This window comes from Giraffa tippelskirchi, chromosome 7, assembly GCF_054371585.1.
Source record: "Giraffa tippelskirchi isolate mGirTip1 chromosome 7, T2T-mGirTip1v1.2.pri, whole genome shotgun sequence".
Taxonomy (NCBI): Eukaryota; Metazoa; Chordata; class Mammalia; order Artiodactyla; family Giraffidae; genus Giraffa; species Giraffa tippelskirchi.
In genome coordinates, this window is record NC_137281.1 from 58,444,081 (window position 1) to 58,461,559 (window position 17,479).

Genomic DNA, 17,479 nt, shown 5'->3' on the forward strand with positions numbered 1-17,479 from the left:
TTAGGCGGTGAGGAATGCGTGTTTTTAGAGTCTGAGTTGCTGAGTGCTCAGACTCTCTTGGGTTAGGCCACTTACCCCCTGTAGTTGCGTGCAAGTGGGGCCATTCAGTTTCTCAGAGTTACCTCTCCCCCGGCTACGGCAGGTGGGTCTGCACTGACTTGCTGCCCTCATTCTGCCTTCACTTGGACAACACGTGCCCTGGTCAGGGACAGATGGTCTCCAAAACGGAGGCTGGCGACCACCCCAGTGGTCCCAGGGGCTGGTAGGGCTCCCTCCTCCTCCCCACCATTCCGTCCTCTGTTCAGCTGTGCACATAGTGGTCACAGTGTCCTCATGCCCCCACTGAGCTTAATGCTGGGGATAAAAAGACAACTGGTTGCTGTCCTCACAGGGCGTACCTGCCAGTGGAATGAAGGAGGAAAATAGGACACTAGAGGGTGGTGGTAAGAGCTGTAGCATCCATTCTTTGGGTGGATGGATGAATGGATAGCAAATAAACTTTAGATCAAGGGGCTGCGACAGAATGACAGCTACAGCTTCTGATGGGAGTGGTCAGGGAAGGCCTCTCTGGGGAGCTGGTATCTGATGGATGAAAAGGAGCTGTCATAAGAAGAACTGGGTAAAAAGCATTCTAGGCAGAGGAACAGCAAGTACAAAGGCCCGGGTATAGCAGGGTTGGAATCCAGAAGGCAGCTCTGGTGTTGCTGGGAGCATGGCGGGCCAGGGAGAGTGCAGGGTGGGGGGGAGTGGGCAGCGAGCCGGAGCCTGACCTCAGAGGGGCTCACTGGTCATTGTTGGGGCTTAGAGTTTATTCTGAGAACAGTGGGCTGCAGAACTGTAAGCGGAACACTGACACAGTCAGTCTGTAGCTTGTTGGAATGTTCTGGCTGCCTCGTGGATGGTGGCTTGAAGGGTGTCAAGAACGGAAGCAGGAAGAGAGCTAAGAGGCCATCACTGTGGTCCAGGTGCCCAGAAGAAGTGCCCTGGACTGCACGGCCATTGGGGTGGAAAGAAGTAGATAGAAATGTCTTGGAGGTAAAACCGGTAGAACTTGCTGAGGGAGTTAATGCTGGGAGTGAGGGAAAGAGAAGAGTTGCAGGTAATATCATGGATTTGACCTGAGCAATTAGGTACTTTGATTTGTGTGAATGATGAATACTGGGATGAAGGTCCAGGTTTGGGATGGGGCAGTTAAAGTTCACTGTTAGGGGCCCTGTTAGGTGGGATAGGCCCAGGAAACACCCAGGGAGAGATTTCAAATAGTAGTTGAAGTCTGCTGTCCAGTAAGGTTTCCCTGAGGCACACGTGGCAATTTAATTTTAAATGAAATAAAATAAAAATTCAGTTCCTCAGTCATACTAGCTACATTCCAATCTAGAACATTTCTATCATTGCAGAGAGTTCTCTTGGGCAGCATTGCTCTAAGAGCTGTGGCCCAGAGTCACAAGGCATTTCTCTCTGGGCTACTGGCATCCTGACCTGGTGATTCTGGTCCAGGAAGCTGATGTCCCTGCCTCCTTCACAGTTGCTTCCTTCTTGTTGTCTCTCCCTCTGCTTGACCACACCACATCGTGTATTCAGTGACGTCCCCAACATGTGGCCTTGTGGGAGAGGCCTTGGCCAGCCAGAAGGACAAGTTGCCCTGGGGCTGTTCAAGGACCTCACCCCCTGAGGCTGAGCACCATTAGCGTGATGAGTATAAATACTCATTTATGTTTAATGAGTATTTAATGAGCATAAAACAGGGAGTGTAGGTTATAACTCATGAAGAGGTACTAGTTCTAGGGCTCACTGTGTGGACTTGGCTAATTTAAAAAACATGCAGTGGATTTGGAAGTTGTCAGGTCAAATGAGGGTGGAAAAGAAAACAGATTTAGAGTTAGACAGTCTTTTTATTATTATTGCTCTGTTTACAAAATAGCTCAGTGACTTTTATTGTTTCTAGCAATATAATCTTTTGCCATTTTGTAAACAGAGGAGAACAGCAGTGTTTTTCTTTCTTAAATTATTAGATTATAAAAGGCACATTTTGAAATCTTGCCTCTGGGATAGTGATATCTGAGGTTATTTGTAAATCTGTGGTCTTGCTTCTCTTTTAATAAAACAGCAAAATAGCATTTTGAGCTTAATCCTTACAGAAAGGAGTGTTACATCTGAAATTGGTTTTTTATATAAGTTGAGTCAGTAAGCAGATAACATATTTTATTTGGCTTAAGTGTGTCTTCCCTGTGGGTAACACATTCTGTAAGCCCACCTGAGGTGCCTTGAGGTCTGAGACTTGAGAGACCACAGTCTAGAAATGTCCCGTTGAATCTACGAAAGGCTAAACCTTGAACAGCTTGTCTCCCGTAGTTGCTGATGCTGCTCATCAGAGCTGAAGTTCTTGGTCCCGCCCATCCGACCACTACAGGTGATGCAGGGTTTGGTACTGCAGGACCAAGGAGGAGACTCTTGGTGACTTCCTGGAAATGGTGCCCTCATCTGAACAGAAGTGATCTGCATGGATGCAGATGGTCCATGTCAGGACTTGGTAGAGAGTCAAATTAGTAGCCCAGAAACTTGTGGGACACTGTCGTGAGTTTGGGGTGGTAATTTAGTACTTTCAATCCGCTGTCCCCCTTTCCCGATGTCTTGGAATGCCCACCTATGCTGGCTCCTGCTTCTGGTGACAGGGTTGCTGATGACGTCATTCAAGGGGGCTCATTTCACAGTTAGGAGCAATGCGGGGTCACAGCACTGCTGAAACGGACATCAAGGATATGTGGAGGCTGGGACTGTCTTGTCCACATCCCCAAACCTCCTGAGCGCAGGCATGAGGCACACCTCAGGACACGCTTCCTATTCCTACGCATTTTCTCTTCTCCTTTTGTCTTCCTGCCATGAACACAGGGAGGGTGGCTGGCCGAGCTGGTCCCTCTGCAGTGACTGGGCAGGCAGGATGTGGGTGTGCTCTAGGGGTCTGTGGCCTCTCATCTGCCAGGCGTGGTTTTTGTTTTGGTTTTGGGTTTTTGCATGTCAAGGGTTTGTTACAATGTCTTCAGGCTCGGATAGGGCACAGGATCTGGCTTCTGATTTCGACTTCATCACACAGCAGCCTACTGGGGATGGAAGCAAGCAGGTCCTGCCGCCTTCATTTTTGCCCCCAAGTTTCTGGTGACAAAAACAAAGCAGCTCCGACGCTGCCCCCTGGGGACCGCGGGGGTGGGCTTGTTAACAGGAGCTTCTCCCCAGGGAAGCCCCTCGGTGCAGTTACAGGGCCCCTTCTCCCAGGGCCTGCCTGGGCCACATACAGCCCAGGTATGGTGAGACACCTGGACCCCCAGTGCCTGCTGGGCCCCCGGGGAGTGGGGGAGAGCTGGACCCAGGACCTGGGGCACCATCCCATTTCAGAAAAAGAGTTTTCAGGCCAAGCCCAGGCTGCAGGATAAAAGGCCATCTGTCTGCCCCGCGGTGCCCAGCCCCGGCCTTCCCGAACAACACCCCTTTATGCAGCTCCCCCGCCTCCCGCGGCCCCCGCCCCGCCGCACACAGCCTCCTTTCAGCGCCTCTGTGGTCGGCTTGTTTGTGGCCGCAGAGTGCAGGCTTTCTGTTGTTCTTCGCTTTTCTCTCCCCATCACGCACCCTCCAAGCAAACCCTCTCTAGGGACAGCCTGGAGCACTGGCGAGGGGCCGGGGGTCCCATGGCAGGGGCTCGGAGCATCCCGGTGAGTCCCCCCGGCGGGGACAGCGCTGGAAGCAGCTTCCGGGCCGACTCTCCCAGCGGCCGTTGGCGAGCCCTTAGATCAGTGACTGGGGCCCTCTGTGCCTCAGTTTCCCCCGTGCAGGGAACACATCCTCAGGGAGAATTGTGTTGATGGCTGTGAGCCGATGGCCGCACGCGCAGGTGGGAATGGCCCTTGCTGGGGAGCGGGTGCCGACGTCCCAGAAGCCGCACGGCTGCAGTGGGTGTGGGGATGGCCAAGTAGGCTGAGGTCTACATCAGAGATGACTGCAGTCCGCCAGAGCCACAGGGCAGCTTGCCACCCCAACATAGGGTTCCACGTGCTGGAGCGAGACTTCTCAGGCCCTGAAGAAGGGGACCACGACCACCCTGGCTCTAGACGGGGACGGTGGGCTGGGGAGGGGGGACTCAATTGCCCAGCTCTCCAGGGCTGTCTGTGTGGGCTACCAGGGGCCTGGCAGAGGGCTGTGCCAATCACAAGTCCCCGGTGTCTGCTGCGGCCTCGGGTCTCACTTGCACGTCTCCTTGAACGCCTCCATCATCTGTTCTCATTCCCCGTGGGATTCATTCTCCTTCTAGGGCCCTGAGTCAAACCCAGGAGAAACTGGTTCAGGCCTCTGATTCGCTTGCTGGTGCTGCTGCAGGGGAGTCTGGCAGACCGGGTGGCTTGGGCAATAGGAATTGGTGTGTCATGGTTCTGGAGGCCAGAGCTCTGAGGTGTGGCGGGCTGGGCTCCTAGCGAGGGCTGTGAGGGAGAGAGCGCCCCAGGCCGCTCCCTGGCTCCGGCTGGTGGGTTGGCAAGCTTTGGCAGCCTGGGGCTCGCAGATGCTCCACCTGACTCTTCACAGGGTGCTCTCCAGAGGGGGTGTGTGTCCCCACATTTCACCTTTCTGTGCGGGCACCAGGCACACCGGATTAGGGCCCACCCGAATCACTTCATCTTAACTAAGTACACCTGCTGAGTTTCAAATAAGGCCCCGTTCTGATGGGCTGGGGGTTAGGACGTCAGCACGGGGGGTTGGAGGCGGGCTGGGCGTGGGGAGGGTCAGGTCAGCGCTCTCAGGGGAGGGAGGCCCTGGAGGGAGGAGCATCCTTGGGGCACGGCTGCGTCTCCCCTGCGGTCACTTCACCCCCACAGATTCGTCTCCTTTCCAGGCACCCTGAGGGGAAAGAGGGCCAGTAAAAGTCAGAATCCCCCACCCACTTCCGCTTCCTGACCCCCTGCTTTCCCTTGAAGCCGATCCTCCTGCCTAGACAGGACGGAGGAGGCCCGGTTGCCATTCACTGAACTTCACTCGGGCTCTGCTCCCCCACCTCGGAGTCAGTCTGTCGCCAACCCGCTGGGGGCCTTGGTGGAGCTGGGTGGGCACACTTGGATGCCCCGTGGGTTTCCAGGAGACAGAGGCCTTGCTCTTGCACGTCCACACCCACCCTTCCCCGCGGCTCCCCTGGGGGCGGGAGGGCTGAGGCTCACCAGGTGCTGCAGGCCGGTGGACCAAGGGCTGTGTATGCGCTCAGACAGACTGGTTTGGCCCACGTCATTCATTTTAAATGTGAAGCAGATTCTTAAATTCTGGAGATTTCACAGAGAATCTAGTTTTTCAGCTTTTCTTAGAAATCAGAAGGTCTGACAGCACTGGGCCCCATCCTTACCTGACCTGGACCCACGTCGGGGCTGCCCCCTTCCAGGGGGGGTGACCCCTGCAGGCTGCTGCAGGGCCCACCCTCCCCTGCAGCCTTCCCCATACCATGACCACAAGACAGCGACCATCGATTACTGCGCATGTTGCATTTCTTTTTTTTCTCTGTACCCCTGACTCCAGCAAAAGGGCTCCTCACGGTCTTGCTTGTCTTTTTGTTTCTTGGTGCCTCATGTTTTAAGAAAAATGGGAGTAAGCCTCTTTCCTCAAGGAAGTGAAGAGTACTCCTATGTGTTTAGTTACAAACAGAATGAGTCTGCATCATGCACCATATTCTGCCTGCTTCACTCATGGGTGGCACCTGCCCAGCTTGTGAAGAGAGCAGGAACTTGGGATGCCCTTGCCAGAGAGAAGCATTTCTCGTTCCAAGAGGAAGACCCTCAAGTCACAAAGCAGGTCGATGAGGGAGGTGGGCCTAGAACTTGGTCTCTGCGTTAGAGTGAATCTGCAGGGCCTGGACTGGGCAGCTGGCCCTGGACTCTTCTCCCTGAAGGCTGCCTCCCCGAGAGGCAGGCGTGTTGGGGTAAGCGGCTGGAACTTTACAGAGCCGGCAGGGAACCACTCCTGGGTCCTCTGTGAGCTCAGGTCTGAACTTAATTTATGAGAAAGGAGGGGGCGGCCCAGGGAGCCTCGGAGAGGGAGGGGTGGCGCCTGCAGGAGCGTCTCTGTGAGACAGGAGCAGGGGCCTGGGCTGGCCCGGAGGATAGCCCGCTCCGTGGGCAGCCAGGAGCTGCAGCGGGGGGAGAAAACTGCGCCGCTGCTGCCGTCTCACTGATGTCTCTCCCTGTGGCCTGGGGCCGTGGCTGGGAGGCCCAAAGGAGCTCAGGGGCCCTCCTCCTCCCCTCCCCCATATTGCCCAGCACGTCCAGTGGCTTCCAGCTGTGGGTGGGCAGTACCGCCTACCCAGTCTCCTTAGAGTGGGATACTGCCCTCCTCCCTCCCCCATTAGGCATCCTGTCTGCCGGGACCCCCAGAGCCTAACCAGGCCACCATCTACGCATGACATGCCATTCAGCACACATCCGAGTGCTGACCCTGTGCCAGCATCTGAGGACCCAGCAGGGAGCAAGGAAGCAGGGTCTCTACCCTCATGGAGCTTGCACTCTGGCTTGGGAGACAGTCCCCGGAAGAGGCACAGCAAAGCAATATGCTTTCAGCCCCTGAACGACTTTGCTGAGCTCACCAGCTCCTCCCAAACAGCCTTGGGCCTGACCATAACATATGCTTCTAGCCAGGTCTGCCATCTGCCTTCCCAGGGTGGAAAGGCCAGGAGCTCCATCCTTGCTACTCTGGGACAGTCTGGGGTCACTTGAGTAGACCCTCCAGGAAAGCTGTCATCAGGCACAGGTGGGTTGAACACCCACATCAAGCCACACCTGTCAGCACTCTGGCTGATCATTCTTACGAAAGTCGCTGTGTGTCCGACTACAAGACTACTCACTTCCCTTCCCCAAAGTCTGTGGCTGTACAGTCTGAAGGCAGGACCCAGAACAACGTCCTAAACCTGGAAAAGCACACAAGTATTCTTCACTTGCTCATGCTCTTTGGTTAAGGGTCTTTGGTTTTAAGGCTTGCTTCCAGGGTCAGGAGAGTCTATTAAATAATGCATTGTGGAAGTTTCTACAAAAAATTTTTTAGAGTTCTTTTTAAGTCTGAGTTGTACCTTAGTCCCTAGGAATGACCTTTACACACTTCTGATTCATGGTTGGTGTTTGACCGTGGAATTCAAGACTGAGCCCAGCTCACCTATAAAATAAACACAGAGGCCGGGAAGTCTGGAAGGCATGGTCCAGATCAGTGTATGTGCTGTGGTGTGATGGCTCCCGGAAGGACTTCCTTCCTGGAACACCCACCCTCTGCCCTGATTCATGTGGGAGCAGCCCAAGTTGCAACGGGAGACCTTTTGAAAACTCACAACTAGACTCTGGAAAAAGAGTCAACTAGAGGACACTTCCTTGTACCTGAGGGCATTTCTGCTCCTGGCAGTTCCCATGGCTACTTGCTCTGGTTCTCCTTGAAATCTCCTCCCATATTAGAGTCGTGTACAGTCCGTGGTTAATAAACCTGGGCTCCTCCCAGGGAGGGCTGTGGTCCAGATGAGGCCACCGGGAAAGCACCTTGCTTATGCTGCCAGTCTGGGATCTGCTGGCTAAAAGCATCTCACTCACGACATGACTGCCTGCTGCCTCCAGGACCCTCAAGCTGTACTTACCTGAAGTTGGGATGGCAGGAGGAGGCAGGAAGACAGGAGGAGGCAGCTTCTCCTGCCCCTTACCCCTCTCCTCTCCCCACCTTCCGGGGCAGCCCTAGACGGGCGCGGGTGCAGGATCCAAGGGCAGCGTGACTGCCTGGGGCTGGGGAGGCAGACGGGAGCCCACGCTGGGCAGGACCAGAGAGGGCCCGGGAGCCTGGGGTCCTCCCCCTTCTCCTTCATTTCACCTGAACTATTTCCAGCCGAACAACAGCAGCAACAAAGTCCCCTGAAAGTTCTGTTTTCATTTTCAGCCAACACCTCTCAGTGAAACTAGATTTTTAGTAATTTGTTAAGAAAACCTTAGAGCTGGAACAAAGAGTGCCTTTGATCCACTTCCTGTTAGACAGAGATTAGAGCCCCCACACTGACCCCCGTGAACCAAGAAAACAGTGACGTACAATTAATGCTCACAGAACAAAAATTTAGGCTGTCATTTTTCTGCATTAATAAACATTTTTAAATAGAATCTTTTTTTTTTTTAATCCTTGTGTGAGGTTGCCAGATGCCCTTCCTTGGGAAGAACTGCCTTTTGTGGGGCAAGCATGTGTTTTCTACCTACTTCTTTCTTTATGAAATGCTGCTAATGATAATTTTTTAAAAAAATACTTTTTTAAAAAATACCTCTTGTTTTGGCAAGATAAGATGCTTGTCATTTTGTATCAGACTAATGTAATTTCAGTTCTGTTCACGTCTGTCCCGTGGACTGAGGCAAAGGGCACTAAGGATGATCTATGGCTGAGATTACTGGAATTTGACCCTTGTGTCTGGGCACTGTCCCACCCAGCCGGGGGCAGCATTCTCAGGTGGTGTGTTAAGCGTCCTGCGCCACATTGCTTCCAAGCAGATGTGCTCACACCATTCGATTTACATTTCCAAGGAGCCCTGTGGAATTTCAGGGCTCCACCCCAGTAACACAGCCAGGGTCCCCTGAGACCCCTGCCGCGACTCAGGGGTCTGGGATCTCAGGGGATCATGAGTGGGTTGCAGAGAGCCAACACCAAAAACATGGTCCACTCTAGAAATATGAGTGGAGCATGAAGTATACTCAAGAGCCCATCCTAGGTACCTAGGAGAGGGAAACAGTAGTTTCCTGCCCTGTTGGAATCTGTAGCACCATTGGACAAACAAGATCATGGCCCACACATGCAAAAACAAAAAGAGGCAGAAAATTATAACTACCAGCTGAGGCGGTGGGACACATGGCAAGTGTGTCTTTTTTGTTTTTTTCCTAAATTGGAAAATGAAGACATCATTTCTGGCTAGAATGGTTAGGCGAAAAGTATATGGTGGTCCCTGGGACAGGGAGCAGGACCAGTGTTAGAGAGACAGGGACATTGCAGAGTCTTCTGAGCTGGTGCGTGGGTGGCACGCTGCAGATGTTCAGACACACGTGTCTGTGGATGAGTGGGTGACGGCAGTGGGTGTGGATGAGATGTGTGTAGGAGGGAAAATGACCATAGTGATGCTCACTGACACTGCCAGCCCCTGAAGAAGAGGCAGATATGGAGCCAGGGCTTCCGTCCCTGCAAACTCCCCTTGATGACCCCATTTCTTAGGGTTTCTCTGATTTCCATTGCCTCTTGCCCTCCCGTTCATCACTATTCCGGGCATCCCAGTCTTCATCATAGTGAATAGGTTTGCAGGTCCGAATCACCTTCCGGGCCACCCCAGCTCTCAACACCATGCCAGCAGCAGCAGTCCGTTAAAAAAGAAAAAAAGGAACTTCAGGTGGCCAGAAGTTAAATGAATGAGCCGCGTGAGATGGTGGTCAGAGTGCTGATGGGAGCTCTGTGCCCATGGCCTGAAACAGGATGTTCCATGCCGGGGAGGCACGCGCCTTGCCGGGTGCTGCCTGCGTCCCCAGTCACACCCACCTTGGAGGAGGAACAGGAACCGATCATTATGCGTAGAGACCCTATTATGTCCTAAGGGGATCTTAAGGAAGAGCAAATGGCAGTGGTCTGTTCTCATGTGTAAATATAAGCTACCAGGTGAAAAGAGCCTGTACAGTCCTAGAGGGCAAGAGCCAGAAGTCGTCCCTGAAAACTGAGGGAGTGAGCAGAGGGAAGATTTTCCCAAAGACTGTCAGTAGACAGCCGAGCCTTGCCTGAGCAGAAGCATGGGATGGATAGATGAGTGCTGTGTCCGGTGCTGAGAAACGGGGACCCTTCCTTCTGCTTCCAGTGGTTCCTTCCAAGCACATGCCCTAAACAGATCTGTGTCTGCCACTCAGGGATGTCTGAGAAGTGTAGCGCAGACAAAAAAATCATATGCTGATCTAAATGATAACCCCTTCCCTGCTTGGGATGAGTGGACCCCAAGACAAGCCTTTTGTGGAGAGAGATGGATGGAGTGAGTGAGTGGGGTTGGGGTGCCGAGAAGGATCAGATCACCCTACTTAAGGAAAGACCTGGAGAGACGGGAGCCAGGAGCCAGGGTAGGGGAGAGGACCATGGTTAGAGGGGAGACAGGAGCCAGGGTGAGGGGGAGGGAGAGGACCATGGTTAGAGGGGAGACAGGAGCCAGGAGGGGTGAGAAGACCATGGTTAGAGGGGAGCCAGGAGCCAGAGGTGGGGAGAGGACCATGGTTAGAAGGGAGTCAGGAGCCAGGGGGAGGGAGGGGACCATGGTTAGAGGGACAGGAGACAGAAGCCAGGGGAGGGGAGAGGACCATGGTTAGAGGCGCTCGGGGGTGTTTTGAGGATAGCACAAAAGTAAAAGGGACAAGATTATTATATGACATTTTTATATTGGATAGCTAGGGAATTTCATTGTATGAAATACTATAAAATCCTCTCTGTCCTCAAGAGATCTTCAGAGATGCTTTAAAAAAAAAAAAGAATTGGGATACTAACATGGTGACATAAATTAAAAATACTGAGATACCCAGACCAAGACAGGACCAGAGAAGCCCCTTGTTACTTGGATTGCATATGGGTTTTCCCAGAAAATGACAGCGTCACTGTTGCCATCAGGTTCTCTTGGTTCATTTGGAAGCAAAAATGTAAGAATCGTAACAGCAGAAACCCCAACTGGCTGCTCAAGCAGTCTTCTCAGCTTCTTGCAATTCCCCAACCTCTCAGGCCCTCTCCTCCATAGCCCCCAGCCCCACAGCTTCTGTTAGTCTCAGGGACTCAGAGGACAGGCCTCTCCTACTGGCAAGAGCTCTCCCCACCCCTCCTGGACGGAAATGTGCACCTTCCCTACGTGCCAGCCAGCCCTCTCCAGCCTCACCCCACATAACATCAGGGCCAGCTGGGGCCATGTGATTTTCGCGGTACATTCCATTTCCTCCAGCCTCTGCCTCTGTGCCCCTTGCGTTTGACCTTGAGCCCATTTGGGCTCTCCTCTGCCAGCCCCACCCCGTGTCCAGCTGCTGACCCGTGCCTGGGAGTTCCTGGAGGGCTGGCCCGCGTGCCCTACGGACTCTCCTTCTGCGGGCATGTGGCCCTATATACCCCGCCCGTGGCTCACCAGCTCCGTGGACTCACCAGGAAGAGAGGCATGGCCTGTCGTCATCAGGCGTGACGCGGCGAGCCTGCCAGGAGCCTGGGGAGGGGCTGGCAGGGCTCCCCTGGGCCAGGGCGTTCCCCCTGATGGCTCTCGTTTCCTTCCAGTCTCTTTGCCAGCTTCTCTTCTCCCCTGGATCTTTCTGCCTCTCGCTTTGGTGTATATTTCTAAGGGAGAAGACAAGTGCCAGGAATAAGACTACCCGCATCAGTGCTTACCCGCTTTCACGTGCACTCAGTACCCTTGATTTCCGCCCTCCCTGCCCCCTACTGTGCTCCCGTCATGGGCCGGCTTGGGACTCTCTTCCCTTGCTGCGATCGATAATCCCCTGGTCTTCTCTCCCCAGGGTCCCGTGGAGAATGGGTCTGTGGCCTCTGCGAACACTCAGAAGACAGACCCTGTGATGGAGCCAAAGCTCAAAGCAGTGGACTGGGACAAGGTAGCGGGCACGGGACAGGGCAGGGTGGTGACTGGGGCTCGAGGGGCTGAGGGGAGGGTGCGTGGAACCACAGGCTGTGGCTGTTCATGATAAGGGGAGATGAGGACCTGGGAGCAGGCACCTACAGCTCACGCACGAACTTAACCTGGGGCAGTAAAGCCGGCCCACGGTGGTGGGTCCCCGGAAACCAAAGACCCCAGAGGGAGGTCCCCCACAGGGACCCCTGAAGCCGAGAAGGACATGAGGACGGGGCAGACACGCCCAGCTTGACCCGTGCACAAGGCAGAGCTGCCCCAGGCGCCGGCAACCACTGGCAGGAGTCACCAGTGGGGGGCGTGGCTGGCGGGGACGGGGCTGGAGCCGTCTGCATCAGGCTGGTGCAGAGCCCAGCCACCCGCCTCTCTCGGCGCGCGCTCGGAGACCAGCATCCGGCCGTGGTTAGGCGCACCCGTGTGCTGGTCAGGGGGTCCTGGAGGGGCTGGGTGGTCGCCCGTGGCGGTAGAGCTGAGACGTGCAGGGTGGCATTGCCTGGGAGCACTGGAGGGAAGCACACTGGGTGCATTTCCCTCCAGCCTGTTTCATGGGACTTGCCCACTGTCATGTCGCCATGTCCTCCCGGAATAGACGCAAGTGTTTACGTCCTTAAATGTTCCCAACCCGTGCTGGACACTAGAAACAAAAGACCGGCAGGACAGGCCGTTGCCTTCAGGGAGCTCACAGTTTGGTGAGGAGGCCAGATCTCCCCCCAAACATGTTATTACAACATGGGGAGATGCGAGGAGCGCACCCAAGGAGCACAGCTGACCAGTGGGGGCCCACTGGTTGGTTGCCGGGCCCGTCTGACCGGGACTCCTGAGGCCCCGACCCCAGGGACCCAGAGATGGCATCGGTCACGGGTCAGTGGCCACTGCCTCCAGGGAAGCCCGTCAGCCCAGGGCAAAGGCGCTTTTGCGTCCTTCAATGGAGAGTCCAGGACAAGTGGCCCTGTGCCCTGTTCCATTCAAGGAGGGCTGCAACCAAAAGGGAGGTTGAGGGCAGTATGACCCAGAGGGCTCCCTGGACCTGATCTCCTGACCCTGATGCCAGACTCAGGCACGACTGCTCATCGCCCAGGCTGGGGCAGAGGACGAGGGTCTCGGTACAAATGGCTGGCTTCTCTGGAAGCTCTGGGGCTCTGGGCTTGTTCTGATGTGACCAGGGTGGAGGGGTAGACAGCCAGTGTGAAGGGACAAGGCCTTCAAGCTAGTGAAGTCAGGACCTGGGCCTGAGAGAGGAGGAGCTGCGATGGGAGCCAAGGAGGCTGTGGACGGGGCAGGACGGGGAGGAAGCCGCAACGCGTCCAGCTCTGGGCTCAGCGGCCAGTGGGCAGTGCTCTGAGGACCCCATGAAGGGGGCCCTGGGGCCAGCACGTGGGGGCTTGGCTTAGGGACTGAATGTTGGAAGGAAAACTCCCTAAAGAGAGCTGACCAGGCCTGGGGTGGGTAGCCAGAAGGAATCGCCCTAGAAGGGAGGGGGCTGTCCCATGAGCCTGGCTGAGGACGGGCAGATCATAGACCTGCGCTGGGGAGGGATCCTCCTGATTTCCCTGGGCTCCCCTAGTGTGAGGCGGGGGAGTCACATCCCCCAGGCCTGTGCCGCCATCCCCCTGCCCCCATCGAGGTGAAAAGAGGCCTCCCTCCCCACACCCCCAGGCCCAGCCCCTGGCCCCTCGCCAGCATGCCCGGGTCACACCTGACTCACGCGCCCCGCCTCTGTCTGTGTCTCTTGCACACACTTTCTCTCCCTCCTGTCCCTCTCCCTGCATCCCGGAGCTGAGAGAAGGGGACAAGGACTGGTGCAAGAGAGAGACCCACTGCGAGCAATGGGGGATCAGCTTCACGCCTCCCCCAGGCACTGAGAAGACCCAACTCAAGGAGCTCACTGCCTAGCGAGAACGAACCGTACTTTCCTTGCTTTTACCCTTTTTACCCTTTATATACTGTGTGGTCCGTCCCAGCCCTTCTGGGGGAGATGAGAGGCTGGGAGACCCCCATCTGTTTCTGACCCAGTCCAGGGGCCTCGAGGAGTTCTCGAGAGAGGCCAAGAGGGCAGGAACTTTGTTTTAGCCAGGGATCTGGGGTGGACTTGCCAAAGCTAACCCTTCATGCTAAGGAAGAGAGTCTCAGGTCCCGGCCCGGCCTCCCAGCCTCGAAGATGGGGCCAGAGTCAGCCACGCTGAAAAGAATGAGGGGAACAGGGATGCGGTGCTGAGGCATAGGGTAAAGGTTCTGAAAGGAAAGGGCCAGGACGCAACCCCAGTGGGCCCTGCCCTGCTTAGAGTTGCAGCAGCATCTGGCTTTCAAGCTCTGCATGAGATTTTATTGGAATTATTTTTAAATCATACCTTCCATCACCTATTGGGCAGGGCCCCAAGTTTCCTTGTGGGATAAGATACCAGGTAAGCTCCTCACCTCACACTATGTCCTACACATCTCCCTGTTTCCTGGACACCAGCCTGTGTGGAGCCTTACCCAGTGGAAGTTGTTGGAGCGCCCACTGCTCCTGGCTTCTGGGCACACCTGTCCCATTTGTCCCTCTGTCCTTGCTGTTTCATTGTGTCCTTGGCAGGGCTTCTCACTTGGAGTGCCAGCCTCCTGGGAACCAGAGTGAGCTAGTCTGGTTTGAGAGGTTTGCAGAACCCCCTGTCCAGATCCCCCTGGACAGTGGAATTAGCACCGAATTAATTCTTTTATTAAGCTCTTACCCTGTGCCAAAGACTGTAGGCTAAACACTTTGACGATATTATTTTTTTGAAGTTGTCATTCTCAATTACAGCTCTTATTTATCTTTTTAATTTATTGGGATATAGTTGCTTTACAATGTTGTTAGTTTCTGTTGTACAATAAAGTGACTCAACCACATGTATACATATATCCCCTCCTCTCCCACCCTACCCCCATCCCACCCATCTAGGTCATCACAGAGCACTGAGCTGAGTTCCCTGTGCTATACAGCAGGTGCCTACTAATTATCTATTTTATACATGATAATGTATATATGTCAATCTCAATCTCCCAATTCATCCCACCTCCATTCTCTGTCCCCCACCATGTATACACATCTGTTCTCTATGTCTGCATCTCTATTCCTGCCTTGCAAATAGGTTCATCTGTACCATTTTTCTAGATCCCATAATATATGCAATATTTGTGTTTCTCTTTCTGATTTACTTCACTCTATATGACAGATTTTAAGTCCATCCACATCTCTACAAATGACACAACTTCATTCTTTTTTATGACTGAGTAATAGTCCATTGTATATATGTACCAAATCTTTATCCATGTATCTGTCAGTAGACACTTAGGTTGCTTCCATGTCCTGGCTATTGTAAATAGTGCTGCAGTGAACATTGGGATGCATGGATCTTTTTGAATTATGGCTTTCTCAGGGTATGTGCCCAGTAGTGGGATCATATGGTAGTTCTCACTGTACTACCCAGAGCAATCTACAGATTCAATGCAATCCCTATCAAATTACCAATGGCATTTTTCACAGAATTAGATCAAAAAATTTTACAATTTGTATGGAAACACAAAGACCCTGAATAGCAAAAGCAGTCTTAAGAAAGAAAAACAGCTGGAGAAATCAGGCTCCCTGACTTCAGAATATACTACAAAGCTACAGTAATCAAGACAGTATGGTACTGGCACAAAAACAGAAATATAGACCAATGGAACAAGATAGAGAACCCAGAGATAAACCCAGGCCCCTATGGTCAACTAATCTATGACAAAGGAGGCAAGAATATACAATGGAGAAAAGACAGTCTCTTCAGTAAGAATCTCTCTTCAGATAGTCTCTTGGTGCTGGGAAAACTGGACAGCCACATGTAAAAGAATGAAATCAGAACACCCTCTAATACCATACACAAAACTAAACTCAAGACTTCCCTGGTGGTCCAGTGGCTAGGACTCTGTGCTCCAATGCAGGTGGCCTGGGTTCAATCCCTAATCCAGGAACTAGATCCCACAGGCCTCAACTAAGACCTGTTGCAGCCAAATTAATTAATTAATTATTTAAAAAAATAATAAACTCAAAATGGGTTAAAGACCTAAATGTAAGATCAGACACTATGAAACTCTTAGCAGAAATTATAAGAAGAACACTCTTTGACATAAATCACAGAAAGATCTTGTTTGACCCACCTCCTACAGTAATGAAAATAAAAACAAAAATAAACAAATGGGACCTAATTAAATTTGAAAGCAAAGAAAACAATAAATGAGATGAAAAGACAACCCACCAAATGGGAGAAAATATTTCCAAATGAAGCATCCTACAAGGGATTAATCTCCAAAATATACAAACAGCTCATGCAGTTCAATTAAAAAAAAAACCCAATCAAAAAATGGGCAGAAGACCTAGCTAGACACTTCTCCAGAGAAGACATACAGATGGCCAATAGGTACATGAAAAGTTGCTCAGCATCACTAATTGTTAGAGAAATGCAATACAATGAAATGAATAACTTACATGGTCAGAATGGCTATCATCAAAAAATCTACAAACAGTAAATGCTGGAGAGGGTGTGGAGAAAAAGGAACCCTTCTACACCATTGGTGGGAATGCAAATTGATACAACCACTATGAAGAACAGTATGGAGGTTCCTTAAAAATATTATCTTTTATCTAATTTCAGGTAGCTCAGTGGGTAAATGGAGAAGGCATTGGCAACCCACTCCAGTACTCTTGCCTGGAAAACCCCATGGACGGAAGAGCTTCGTGGGCTGCAGTCCATGGGGTCGCGGAGAGTCAGACATGACTGAGCAACTTCACTTTCACTTTTCACTTTCATGCATTGGAGAAGGAAATGGCAACCCACTCCAGTGTTCTTGCCTGGAGAATCCCAGGGACAGCGGAGCCTGGTGGGCTGCCGTCTCTGGGGTCGCACAGAGTCGGCCACGACTGAAGCGACTCCATCAATGCTGCAATGCAGGAGATGCAGGAGACTCAGGTTCGATCCCTCGGTCAGGAAGATCCCCTGGAGGAGGGCATGGCAGCCCATTCCAGTATTCTTGTCTGGAGAATCCCATGGACAGAGAAGCCTTGAGGGCTACAGTCCGTGGGGTCACAAATAGTTGGACACAACTGAGCACACACACCCCCCTCTAGCTTAGCTGTAAGGGATCCGGTTCAAGTCTGAGCTGACCCTGATGCTGGGAAAGAGTGAGGGCAGGATAAGATGGTTGGATGACATCACTGACTCAACGGACAAGAGTCTGAGAAAACTCCGGGAGATGGTGAAGGACAAGGAAGCCTGGCATGCTGCAGCCCATGGGTTTGAAAAGAGTCAGACACAACTTAGTGACTGAACAACAATATGATTTCATTCTTCCAACAACACAAAGAGATAATGATCCTGATTTAACTCATGAGGAAGAGCTTGTCTCCTGCCTAAGGTCAAAGTCACTCTGCTGGTTAGCTTAGGGGTCACAGCTAAACCCCCTGACCTGCCCCCTCCATGGGTCCTAGAACCCTTTCACCCTGATAGCTGGCTAAGAGTAAGACCCTGAGGCCTGTGACTGGGAGAGGGGGTGGCAGAAGGTGAGGGCAGTCTGAGGCCTCTTCCCATCCCTCCCCAGGCTAAGCCAGAGTCCAGCAGCGCTTGCTTCCCTCAGGCTCCTGGAGGACCCCAGTGGGAGTGAGCCACTCTCTTCCTTTAAGAGACAGGTAGAGTCATCCAGCCAGGCATGTCACAAAGCAAAATGCAGGTCCCCAACCTCCCTGCCCCTACACACACAGACACACACCCTTGGCATCAGGGGCTGCCTGGCAAAGATGTTGATGCTGACCACCTGAGTTTTATCCTTTCA

At 53.0% G+C, this 17,479-nt stretch overlaps 1 protein-coding gene across 1 annotated transcript in view; it reads left to right on the forward strand.

The window, feature by feature from the left end:
- Positions 1 to 17,479, forward strand: part of FA2H (fatty acid 2-hydroxylase) — a 55,973-nt gene that overhangs the window by 19,052 nt on the left and 19,442 nt on the right. The window contains exon 2 of the mRNA XM_081508693.1: positions 11,532 to 11,624. Within this exon, the coding sequence (XP_081364819.1) occupies positions 11,532 to 11,624 (93 nt within the window). The remainder of the gene's footprint in view (positions 1 to 11,531; positions 11,625 to 17,479) is intronic.